Source organism: Girardinichthys multiradiatus, chromosome 19 (assembly GCF_021462225.1).
Source record: "Girardinichthys multiradiatus isolate DD_20200921_A chromosome 19, DD_fGirMul_XY1, whole genome shotgun sequence".
Taxonomy (NCBI): domain Eukaryota; kingdom Metazoa; phylum Chordata; class Actinopteri; order Cyprinodontiformes; family Goodeidae; genus Girardinichthys; species Girardinichthys multiradiatus.
In genome coordinates this window covers 22,239,888-22,251,863 of record NC_061811.1, presented here as the reverse complement: position 1 = coordinate 22,251,863, position 11,976 = coordinate 22,239,888, and the positions used below count along the sequence as shown (strand labels likewise).

Below are 11,976 nucleotides of genomic sequence, written 5' to 3'. Positions count from 1 at the left end.
ACAGTTTTTCTCCATTTCCTGGTCTGTCCCGCCCAGTCATCACTGTCCAATGGGAGCAACGATCGTCACACCCGTGGCTTTGTTTGTATGTAGGTAAATCTGGGACAAAATTATTTGTGCTTTGTAATTCACTTGCAAAAAGTACAATGTGAAAGTGAATTGCACCAAATGAAAAAACTAAAGTCCGCTTTCGGTCCGGACCAAAGAAGCGGACAAAACGACTTTCCTGGTGTAAATACACCTTAAGATAAGCTGGGTAATTCACACCAGGAAAGTCCACATTTACTTTTACACACCAAAAAACAAACTGAAAACATTTTAAAAATCCCACTAGGATTTGGAAAATTCGCCTGACAATGATTTTGTAATCTTGTGACACAAAGAAGGAACAAATATAAAAAAAAAAAAGATTTGATTGATTTTATCTTAAAACTAATGGTTCATCCTATATTTTTGATTATAAATCAGAAAAGGGGTGATCCAGACCACCTTCTTGGTTTCAGTTTGCAGCTTTTAATAGTCTTTCAACCAAACTTTGACTGTATTTTTGTGAAATATCTTCTTTAAGAGAGCAGGCATTGGTGTTACCTTCAATCAAAGCGTAAATAAATGGAATGACTAGCAAAACTATGTGCTGAATGTCCAAAATAACAACCCAACCCTCCTGTTGAATTGTTTAATTAGACACCTGCTTGCCTAGAAGCTGTGGAAATATTTTACTACATTCATTAACAAGGTGGCACAATATTCAAACAATACTGTTAAAGGATAAGGAAGGGAAAATAATTTTTAGCTGTGTCAGAGACATTGGTTTCCCACAGAACTGGAGTGAGCGTCTCTTTCAGGCTAACAGAAAGTGCAAATGAGAACTTCTTGTGTGGGCAGATTGTTAAGGACAGTCACCTCAGTTGCATAGCAGCAGAAAATTTTTACATGTTTTTGCACTTCTGTAAATGTAGAGTTGTGAAAACAAAATGAGATGTGTGTATTTAGACACAACAAACATTCTTTTTAAGATGATATTGTGCTATATTAAAATGCAGTTTGATTTCCAAGTTATATGACAAGGTACATACATTATGTGTTCTCTTTTTTTTAGGTGTGTGACTGGTGCAAACATATTCGCCACACGAAGGAGTACCTGGATTTCGGTGCTGGTGAGCGGAGGCTGCAGTTCTGCAGTGCCAAATGCCTGAACCAATATAAAATGGACATTTTCTACAAGGAAACCCAGGCTGCCCTGCCTGGAGCTCTGTGTAACCCTGGCCACGGAGCTGGAGGGGAGGGTAAACCAGAGTGCAGTGGAGGGGTGCAGCTGCTGACTCCTGAATCCTGGGGAACTCCACTAACAGATCTTCGGCGTAAAGCTCCTTCACCAGCGGGCCATTCCGGTACCTCTGCCTTGGTCTCTTCCACTTCTTCTGCCACCTCACCATCTGAAACAGCTGCTGTATGCTCTCCTTCCTCATCCACTTCAGCCAAAATCCCCACACCTAGACCCCATGAAAGCCCACTTCCCCCACCACCTGTTCCTTTGCACCCACCAGTGGGGATTCCCTCTGGTAGCCCTCCCATGGTGATGACACCCAGAGGGCCCATGCCCCTGCCTCTCTTCATGGAACATCAAATGATGCAGCAGATCCGACCACCATTTTTTCGCCCCTCTGCCCATCCAGCAGGACCTAACAGCCCACTCTCAAACCCCATCATCCCTGGGATTGGACCACCGCCACCCCCAAGAACCCTTGGTCCAGCATCAAGCCCCATGCACAGGCCCCTCCTCTCTCCACATGTCCACCATTCATCCAATCCTAATCCAAGTTTAATCCCACCTCACCCAGGCTTACCTATGCCAGGTCTGCCCCCTTTTCCTCCGATCAACATGATGCCCAACGGACACATCCCTTTGCCCCCAATGATGAACTTTGGCATGCCATCCCTAGCCCCATTGGTACCCCCACCAACTCTCTTGGTCCCTTACCCAATCATTGTACCTCTCCCAGTTCCAATACCTATTCCAATCCCAATCCCTTTTAACTCCAAAACATCTAGGGACCAACCAGAGAGCAGTAGTTCTGTCCATAGTGCTCCAGATTCTTCAGAAGCTTCATCCTCTAGGCCTCACTCTCCAAGTTCTTCTGGAAGTGACAAGGGGGACCACAAGCCAGCAAGTGGAGAACAGGTTTCTCCTGTACCTGGTGAGAGACGCAGGACAGCGTTCATGGACCTGACTGTGAAGGCAGAAGAGAATCCAGGCAGTCTTTGTCTTTCCATGGGCCCTGAACTGATCGATGGTGTAATTGATCTAACTGTGGGGCAAAAGCCTGGCCAGCAGCAGCTCATTCAGACCATGCTGGCTGGAGTCAAGGTCAAAGTGGAGGAATCAAGATCTCCACCGGCTGATGGGTTTGGGAGTGAATGTATGGGTAATGGTGGGGACAATGCTCTTTTACCACTGGGCAGTTTTACAGAACTGGACACAGATACACACCTTAAGTCATTGGACTCTGCAGCTCCACCTTCCAGCAAAACCAATCTTCCAGGTAGCCAATTAAATCCTAATTTTAAAACAACACCGTTACATACTTCCGTACGGACCCAGTCCTTAGCCCTTCCTCAGCTCCAAGCTAACTCTGCTGCCCCTTGTAATGTAATAGTCAATGGCACTGGATGGCATTCCCTTCTCAATCCAGACCGAAAAGGAGAGAGAGAGTGGGAGAACCCACCAAATAATGGTGACCTGGAGCATGAGGCGCTGAAAGAAAACAATTGTTCAGTGGCTGAGGCAGGGAAACGAATATCAGCACAAGATGAGAAAGCGGACACAGAAACGGACAGTAAGCCAAACCCTGACTCCAGCATGGAGGAGGGTGAACACGCCTACGCCCTACCACTGCTCTCAGCGGGAGGTTGTGTCGTCATCCAGCCCGTGCCAAAGCCTGCCACTGACAAGACAGCCATCCTGTCCTGCTCCATCAGTACACCGCTGTCAGCAGGTGGGAGCCCTGAGCTGGAGCCGCCGTTGAAGAGGAGGTGTCTGCGAATCCGCAATCAAAACAAATGAGGTAAGTGAATTTTGGGATAAATCAAATAACTTATATAAACGTTTGGCCTGAACAGTCAGCTTTGCCTGTGATTTACAGGTTAACACCAAGGATACATTAAGTTCCTTTTTTGTTATGTAGGGGAGGGTGAAATGGTAAGGCTATGTAGCACAACAGATTCTTTAGTTGGTGCTTCTTCCTAATTTTGTTCTAGCAAAAAAACTGAAAGAATTCAGCCATTTTCTCATTATCTAATCAAAGAAACTGATAATGTGTAGTTTTATGATGTGTCTTGCAAGACACATTCAATTATAGTCACAAAACATATTGTTAAACCTCTATAAGCCAAAATATAACAGTGTCTTTTTTAATTTGTTTTGCTAATTTGCTGTAAATTATGAGTTAATTAGATTAAATTAACCCTGTAAAACAAACCAACTTCCACATTTTATGATTCAGAGACAGTGGGGTATGGGGCAGTCTGCAGAACAGAGTACTGCTAAGTATGACTAATGTGTTCAAAGTACTACTAGTGGTATTTTAATCAGTGTTTTTAATTCACATTTGTTCTTTAGTAGGCTTTGTTTTTATTCTGTACAACCATTGGAAAACCCCTGATCCATATGTTTGGATAGCATTTTTGGTCTGATCATTTAACTTTGACAAAAAAGCAAAAAAGAAGAAATCTGTGCATTTGGTATTATTGTTCCCTTCTTTAACAAGCCTAAAGAAAATTGGATGCTGATATATTTTGCAGCTTGATAAACCGTTTACATGACATAAATAAACTGAAGTTTCGCCTGGGTACATACAAGGAGTCAACAAAATGTAATAACGTATAGGCTAGTTGAAGGAGGTTCCTATTTCACAGTTAACCATTTTAATTGTCTCTTAAATATGTACGTAGATATTGGTGTAGATGTAGGCATCGTGACAAATGAGATCCAAGTCCAAATACTGTTTTGTAGCATGCTATTTAACAAAATATAAAATATTAGAACTTGTAGATAAATGTGTGTTTATTTTAGAGTGTGACGGCTAGTGTATCAGCCTCTTGCAGGAGTCTCACATTCTGAAATACACTTAAAAGCAACACTAAGAACAGAGATTCAGCTTTTGTGTAAACATCATACTAAAGACTTTTTGTTTTTCTGATAATTCGTACAATCACTGAAAAGAGAAAGTTCATCCTCTTTCATTTGTAGTATTTTACACGCCATTACATTAATAAAAATGATCTGGTTACCGGGTGCTGAACTTATTTAAATATAATCTAAGGTGTACAAAAACACGAAAGATTCCTCATTGTCATTATTATTATAATCATGACTATTTAAGAGAAAAGTTTCTCGCTGTCCATCAGTCTGGGGAGGCAAGTTGGACCATTCCACCAACTCTGAAACCATGTGGTGTACTTATTTTTTCACTTGCAGCTTTCCCATTTTGGCCTTATCTTTGTTTAGTAAACAAGGACAGTGTGGAATTTCTTGTCTTGATATATAATATATAAATATTATATAATCTTTTTTATTGTGTCGAAATAAATACTGTCCTATAGAGGAAAGAGGTAGTACTAACTTTTTAACATGACTGTTCTTCCTTCTAGGCTGCCAATAAAATTATTACAGGCTTTTAAGGTTTCTAAAATGTGTTTTTGAACAACACAAGATGATTACCTTTATCTATAAAATATTCTGTACTCAGATATTTTCTTTTCTTTTGTGGTTTAATAAAAATAAAACAAATCTGCTCACTTTCCTGTCCTCTGGCATTTTTCAGATGCAATAATAAAGTTTAATCAGGGTGGAATGCTTAATTTGGGAGGAGACAAAGCATGGCTTCAGACAGACTTAGAGAAAAGAAGTAATACTTTGAATGAAATGATTAAAACATTTCATTCATTTTCCTGAGCATTATCTGAATGTTATGACAGGGAGATGTGTTTGAATGTCACTTGAAGAACTCCACTGGAGAACCTTTTTTGAAAGGTTTGTGATTCAATGCAATGTTTAGCCCACACATTAATTACCCAAACAAAATGAGTGATTAAAAACTGAGATCACATTCTTAATTCACAAAATGAAAAGCTTTCTTGCCAAAAGACGCATTCGGCACATTTATGCTACATTTGATGCTACTTTTCTTGGCTTATTGAAAATAAATTAAATGAATTTAAATTGCTCCAAATTGCAGTTTGGAGCAATTTAAGGGATAATTCAGGTTGGGGTGACATGAGGTGAGTGCTCTGAATGAAAATAATTAGTGACAACTAAGGAGGAAAATCGAGCCCTGCAACCAAAATGAATAGAATAATACACTTTAATATTGAGACTTGTAAAGTTTTATTTTTTATGACCACTGACATTGGAGAGTTCATATAGTTCAATGCTCTTTCTCATATTTCTCATTCCATAAAGAAATGCCAAGGTATTTATTAAGGCATTCATTTACTGTAATACCAAAAAGCTGCATGCTTAGAATTGATGCATTCTTATAGTCATTAGAAACAACAGTAATAGGTTTCTAATGATTTATTTGCACAATTCTGTTTGCACGAGTTTGTTGCATTTCATTTATTTTAACTACAAAACATGTAGACTGTGCTTTAAACCCAGTCTAGTGACAGGAAATTAAATAATTTCACTGAACACTGTATTCTGCAAAGAAGACTGGTCAAATATCCAGTCAGAAGCTTGTTTTTGGTCACTAAAACTGTGGTTGAGGTGCAACTTGCTGAGGAACATTCAACTAAATGGGGTAGATGAGACTGTACTATGCACTGTTACAACTAAATGTTTACATACTGTACACTGTTTGAAACTACACTGTTTTTCCTATTTAACATTAAATCTGACTAAATGTTTTGATCTGTTAGGTTTAACAAAGTTATATTACTGTATATTATACAAATGATTTTTTTCAGATTTTGTTTTATATTTCTTGTAATTCAGAATTGTACACATTTTGTTTTAGTATTTGGTAAAATTGATTTTTAAACTGCATGACTCAGATCAAATGTTTTGGGTATCCTGCTACAAGTCAGAGTTGCAGGATTCCTGCACACACCTTTTCAGCCATACAGACACATGTTCTTTAAGACTGAGATCAGGGCTTTGTGAGGCATTGACTTTCTCCTTAAGATATTTTTTAACCGATTTCCCAGTATAATAAAGGTCACTGTCCGTTTAGAAGTTCCCTTTGTGCCCCAGCATTAAATAGCTTCTTAAGATGTTGGATCAGTATTTCTACATAAAGTATTTTCCTAATGAGGCCATCTATTTTGTATAAGGCACCACTCCTTCCTGCACAAAAACAACCCCACTGCATGATGCTGCCACCCCTGTACTTCACAGTTGGGACGGTGTTCTCAGGCTTGCAAGCTTCCCGTTTTTACTCTACAAGCAGCTATGGTCAATATGACCAAACACTTTGATTGCATCAGACCACAGAACATTTCTCCAAAAAATAAGGTGTTTCTCCCTGAGTGCAATCGCAACTTGTAATGTGACTTTTTATGTTGCCTTTGGAGTAATGGTTATGGCTATGTTGGTACATGTCAGAATCATATGTGACACTGTGGATAATGGACTCTCTCTTACCAGCTTTCGCTTGCCTATTCACAAAGTCTTTTGCTTTTGTTCTGGGATTAACACACACATTTTGCAAGAAAACATGGTAATTACTTTAACACAGCATTCATCTGCTTCCTGAACGATATGATGACTGGGCGTTTCCAAGGTGTTATATTTCTGCATAACTGTTTGATGAGCCAAACAAGGAAATCTGTCCCTAAGGACGAACCAGACTTGTAGAGGTCCACAACTATCTTGATTTCTTCTGACTTTTCTATGATGTCACCTAGGGAACCAGTGAGTTTTAGGTGTACCTTATATTACATATGCTGGTGTTGTCCAATTCATCTCAAATGTTGTGAGTTAATCAGAACCTTAGAAAGCCAAGATAACATCTGGGTTTTCACAAATATTTGAACGGTGCAGTAATCTAAGTGTATATATACATTTCTGAATTTGAGTAATCTAGTAAAAACATTATGACACAATTATGTCTCATTGTTCTGGCATTTAGCAAATAGAAATAATTTTAGTAATCCTAACTGACCTGAAACAGGAAAGGTTTAGTCTGATTTGATCTCAGACAGAGAAAAAATGAAATGATATGATATTATTAGGTAAGGTAAGGTAAGTTTATTTATATAGCGCTTTTCAGCAACGAGACAATCAAAGCGCTGTACATACAATTACAATACAATCACAAAGCAAATAAACACAGATACAGACACAGAAAAACTAATCAAATGATAAAATCAAACAACAGAGGTAATTTAAAAAAGTAAAATAAAATAAAGAGAATAGAATGATGGACAAGAAAATGAAAGGAAAATTGGACTGAAAACGCTACTAATCATGCCTAGATGGTATAGTCAAAGGCCACTCTAAACAAATACGTTTTTAATCTTGATTTAAAGCAACTTAGGGTTTCAGCGCTTTTACAGTTTTCTGGCAGTTTATTCCAGATTAGTGGAGCATAAGAACTAAAAGCTTCTTCTCCATGTTTGGTTCTGGTTCTGGGTATGCAGAGTAGATTTGAATCAGAAGACCTGAGAGGTCTGGGTGGTTGATACACTGACAACATGTCTGTAATGTATTTTGGTGCTAAGCCATTCAGTGATTTATAGACTAAGAAGTATTTTAAAATCTATTCTCTGAGCTACAGGGAGCCAGTGTAGGGACTTTAGAACCAGGGTGATGTGCTCCACTTTCTTAGTTCTAGTGAGGATGCGGGCAGCAGCGTTCTGGATCAACTGCAGCTGTCTGATCGACTTTTTAGGCAGACCTGTGAAGACATCGTTGCAGTAATCAATTCTACTAAAGATGAACGCATTAATTAGTTTTTCAAGGTCCTGCTGAGACATTAGTCCTTTAATCCTGGAGATGTTTTTTAGGTGATAGAAGGCCGACCTTGTTACTGTCAGCCTTCTAAGGTTTAGGTCTGAGTCCATCACTACACGCAGGTTTCAAGCCTGACTGGTGGTTTCTAGCTGTATTAACTGAAGCTGTGTGCTAACTTTTAAACACTCTTCCTTTGGTCCAAAGATTATTACTTCAGTTTTGTATTGATTCATCTGAAAAAAATTTAGGCACATCCATGCATTGATTTCTACTAAGCATTTACCCAGCGCTTGAATTGGGTTCATGGTCACCTGGTGACATCGTAACGTATAGCTGTGTGTCGTCTGCATAGTTATGATAACTTACGTTGTTGTTTATTAAAATCTGAGTTAGGGGGAGCATGTAGATATTGAATAGGAGGGGCCCTAATATGGACCCTTGGGGAACGCCACATGTGATTTTTGTGGTCTCTGATGTAAAGTTACCTACTGACACAAAAACGTTCCTGTCCTTCAAGTAGGATTTAAACCAGTTGAGTGCTGTACCAGAAAGGCAGACCCAGTTTTCCAGGCGCTCTCATAAAATGGAGTGATCAACAGTGTCAAATGCTGCACTAAGGTCCAATAATACCAGCACTGTGGTTCTTCCACAGTCTGCATTTATACGGATGTCATTGAACACCTTGACAAGAGCAGTCTCTGTACTGTGGTTAGCAAGGTAGTTTTAGTTTTAACTCTATTTAAGTTTGCCTTATTTATATTGACCCTGTGTGGATTAGAAGAAAATGTGAAATCTGAAAAATTGTTTACCCAGTTTTTGTTTTTGAGAATCATTTAGGCTTGATATTATATATTCATTCTACCCTTCATTGATCTACTCGAAGGTAGTATGAAATCAAGCCCATGATAAGTATATGTAAACTTGTGACCACAGTAGGACATGAAAGTTGAAACCTGATTGAAGAGGAAAAAAATAATCAATGGGATTTTCTCTTTAAAAGTTGATCTTGAATTTATCCAGCAGTTTAACTCACAACAACTCGGTCTCATTCTGCTGCCTCTCTCTTTCACAGATGGATGCCCTGACGACCGCAGTGGCATCAGCGACTCACCTTTCTACCCCCAAAGCTCTAAAGCCCATCCCCCCGAGCTACACCACTGTTCACATTCACACACATGTAGGTTGTTGTCATCTCACCATCTACCAGCACTACAAATCGCCTTTCGAGACTGTTGAGAATCCAAGAAAACTAAATTATGTGTATCATAGCAGAGCAGACAGGGCTCCTCTTGTCTGTGTGACAGACCCTTTGAGGGCTGAATTTTATATATAAGGGACATCGGCCAGAAGGACCACTTGACCTTTAACCTTGAGACAGTAAACTCTTGCAACAGGAGGATTAACAGGCCCCCACACCCCAGCTGCTTCTTTTGTTATTTAAAGATTTATTCTGCACTGTCCCCTTTCAACACAAGCACTCTCTAAATGTTTTTTTTTTTTTTGTTTTTTTTTACTGTGGTGCATTTTGTGATATTCAAAAATCAAACTGGAACTCGTGGAAAGCTTTGAAACAAGATGACACTAAAACTAAGGTACTCAATGTTACCTCATGCATTTTGTTTGATCCTTTGGCTGCACGGTGGCGCAGTTGGTAGCACTGTTGCCTTGCAGCAAGAAGGTCCTTGGTTCGATTCCCGGCCTGGGGTCTTTCTGCATGGAGTTTGCATGTTCTCCCCGTGCATGCGTGGGTTCTCACCGGGTACTCCGGCTTCCTCCCACAGTCCAAAGACATGCCTGTTAGGTTAATTGGTCAATCTAAATTGCCCTTAGGTGTATGAATGAGTGTGTGCATGGTTGTTTGTGTGTTGCCCTGCGATGGACTGGTGACCTATCCAGGGTGTACCCCGCCTCTAGCCCATAGACTGCTGGAGTTAGGCACCAGCTCCCCCGCGACCCACTATGGAATAAGCGGTAGAAAATGACTGACTGACTGACCTTTCTAAACACTTTCTCGTACCAGGTTTTTAGAGTGATACAGATGAATGAAGGTTAAAAACAAACTTCAGAAGGGTTCATGCAGTACTAAACTGATTTATTAACCTATATACATTTATTTAGCTGTTTGTTTGGAAAACACAATCAATTAAATAGAATGGGCACAATGTGAATATAACAAGTGATGATGTGTAGGTGCAGCCTACACATCATCGTGCAACTGTTCAGCTTTCATCTCTACATGCATTATTGCACAAAAAAAAAAACTTATATGTCAAAATTAACTTACATTCATTTCTGAAATGCTTTTTTGAGCCTAACCCAAAAGTCATGGCCTGATAGTAGTAGCACGAGCCCTTCTTTTTGAGAAAATTTCAAGGATTACTGTGCTGCCAAATATCTCTGGGATGATGATGTAGATATTCTGCCAACCTCACTACTGCAGGCTTGTGCTTAATCTCTTTATGATACATTCACAGTGATGCTCCTGGGTTCTTCTGCATCTACTGGTGTCAGAGGAAAGATAGCCCTCTTATAAATATTACATGTTTGACTGTGAGGAAAACTGCTGGAAAAAAACTAATAATTTTGCATCACTTTCCCATGTCTGTAAGCGTCATACAGTTCACCTAGTTACAAAGAAACTAATTAGGAACCAATCAGGAAATAACTGCTTGTTACTATAGCTATTTATTTGTCCCCACATTTTATTACATAGCTATTGATTAGCTAATAATGGCTTAATTGTCATTTTGAAATGAGCAAAAAAGAAAGCCCAACAAGTAACTGCTAATAATATTGGGACCTTAGTAGTTTTACCCTATTGTTCCTATTACATTTGCTAAATAATTAGCTGTTTAAGAATTTGTTCGTTTTAAGTAATGGCCAACCGTCCTTTAATAATGATTACCTAGTCATTAAGTGCTTGACTTAATTTCACCAGGAAATGCATTAGTGGCTAAATGCTAATCATTCAGTTGCAAGCTTTCCCATTTTGTCCCTCTCACATTTGAAATGATCGTTAACTTCTCTTTTCCAAATCGGTGGCTGTGTAACAAGATGTCAGATTCACATTTCTGTGGTACTATACTACCTATTAATAAATCATTATCTATTTACCCCCTATTAAACAAAATGTGACCATGAATTAATCTGTAGCGAATTGCTAATGATTCAGTGCCAATTAGCATCAGTAGCTAATGGCTATTGGTTAATTAGCCACTGATGCTAACTGCTTGAGGTTCATTATTAATTTGCCACAATTTATTGGCTTATTTCAATTGAAGACCAAAAATATATTGTTCATAAATCGTTGACTATTAAAATTTAACACATGTGGCCTTATTAGTTTATGACCAACTGACTTCTAATAGAAGTTACTTCATCATTAAACAATTAACAAAAGTTCTCCAATTGTTAATTAGCATTTTTTTTTCTGCCTGTCTTATATGAATTATTATTATTATTATTACAATTATTATTTCCTCTACCGAATCAGTAATTATGTTAAAAATGTCGTCTTTGTAGCTGGGTGTCAGAAACCTAACTATTAAATTTCCTAAATAATTGTAAAAATTCCTCTTAAACCAGAAAAGACCATGAATTAAACCAAAAAATTGCTGAAGTGTCAATAGCAATGAGTATGGGTAGTTAATTTGCCAGTGATACTAACTGGTTCATGTTTATTAGAAAATAATTTTGCTATAAATATTAGTGATCAATTCATTATATTGATACATGAAATAAAAAAAGACTCAATCATTACAAAATCTTTAGTTATAAATATATTTAGATTATAGCTAAGTGACCAATATTTAACAAGAAATGAGCTGATTAGGACTTCACCATTAGGTTAAATTGATCCTTTTTTGGTCTGTGTGAAATATCTTATTGAGATAAAGATCCTACCTGGTCTGCAAGGAAGCAGGACTCCATATCATTAAAATAATGATCGCTAAATATCTAAAACAAAAGCAATACATCTTGTGTTAAGAATGAACAAGTAAACAGGTACTGGCAAACTAACA

At 38.4% G+C, this 11,976-nt stretch overlaps 1 protein-coding gene across 4 annotated transcripts in view; it reads left to right on the top strand.

The window, feature by feature from the left end:
- The window catches only part of sobpa (sine oculis binding protein homolog (Drosophila) a), a 59,102-nt gene extending 49,409 nt beyond the window's left edge, over positions 1-9,693 (top strand). For all 4 annotated transcript variants that reach the window (XM_047393242.1, XM_047393240.1, XM_047393241.1 and 1 more), the window contains 2 exons: positions 1,100-3,065; positions 9,027-9,693. In XM_047393242.1, the coding sequence (XP_047249198.1) occupies positions 1,100-3,064 (1,965 nt within the window). In that variant the 3' untranslated portion in view covers position 3,065; positions 9,027-9,693. The remainder of the gene's footprint in view (positions 1-1,099; positions 3,066-9,026) is intronic.
- Positions 9,694-11,976: the final 2,283 nt, after the last annotated feature.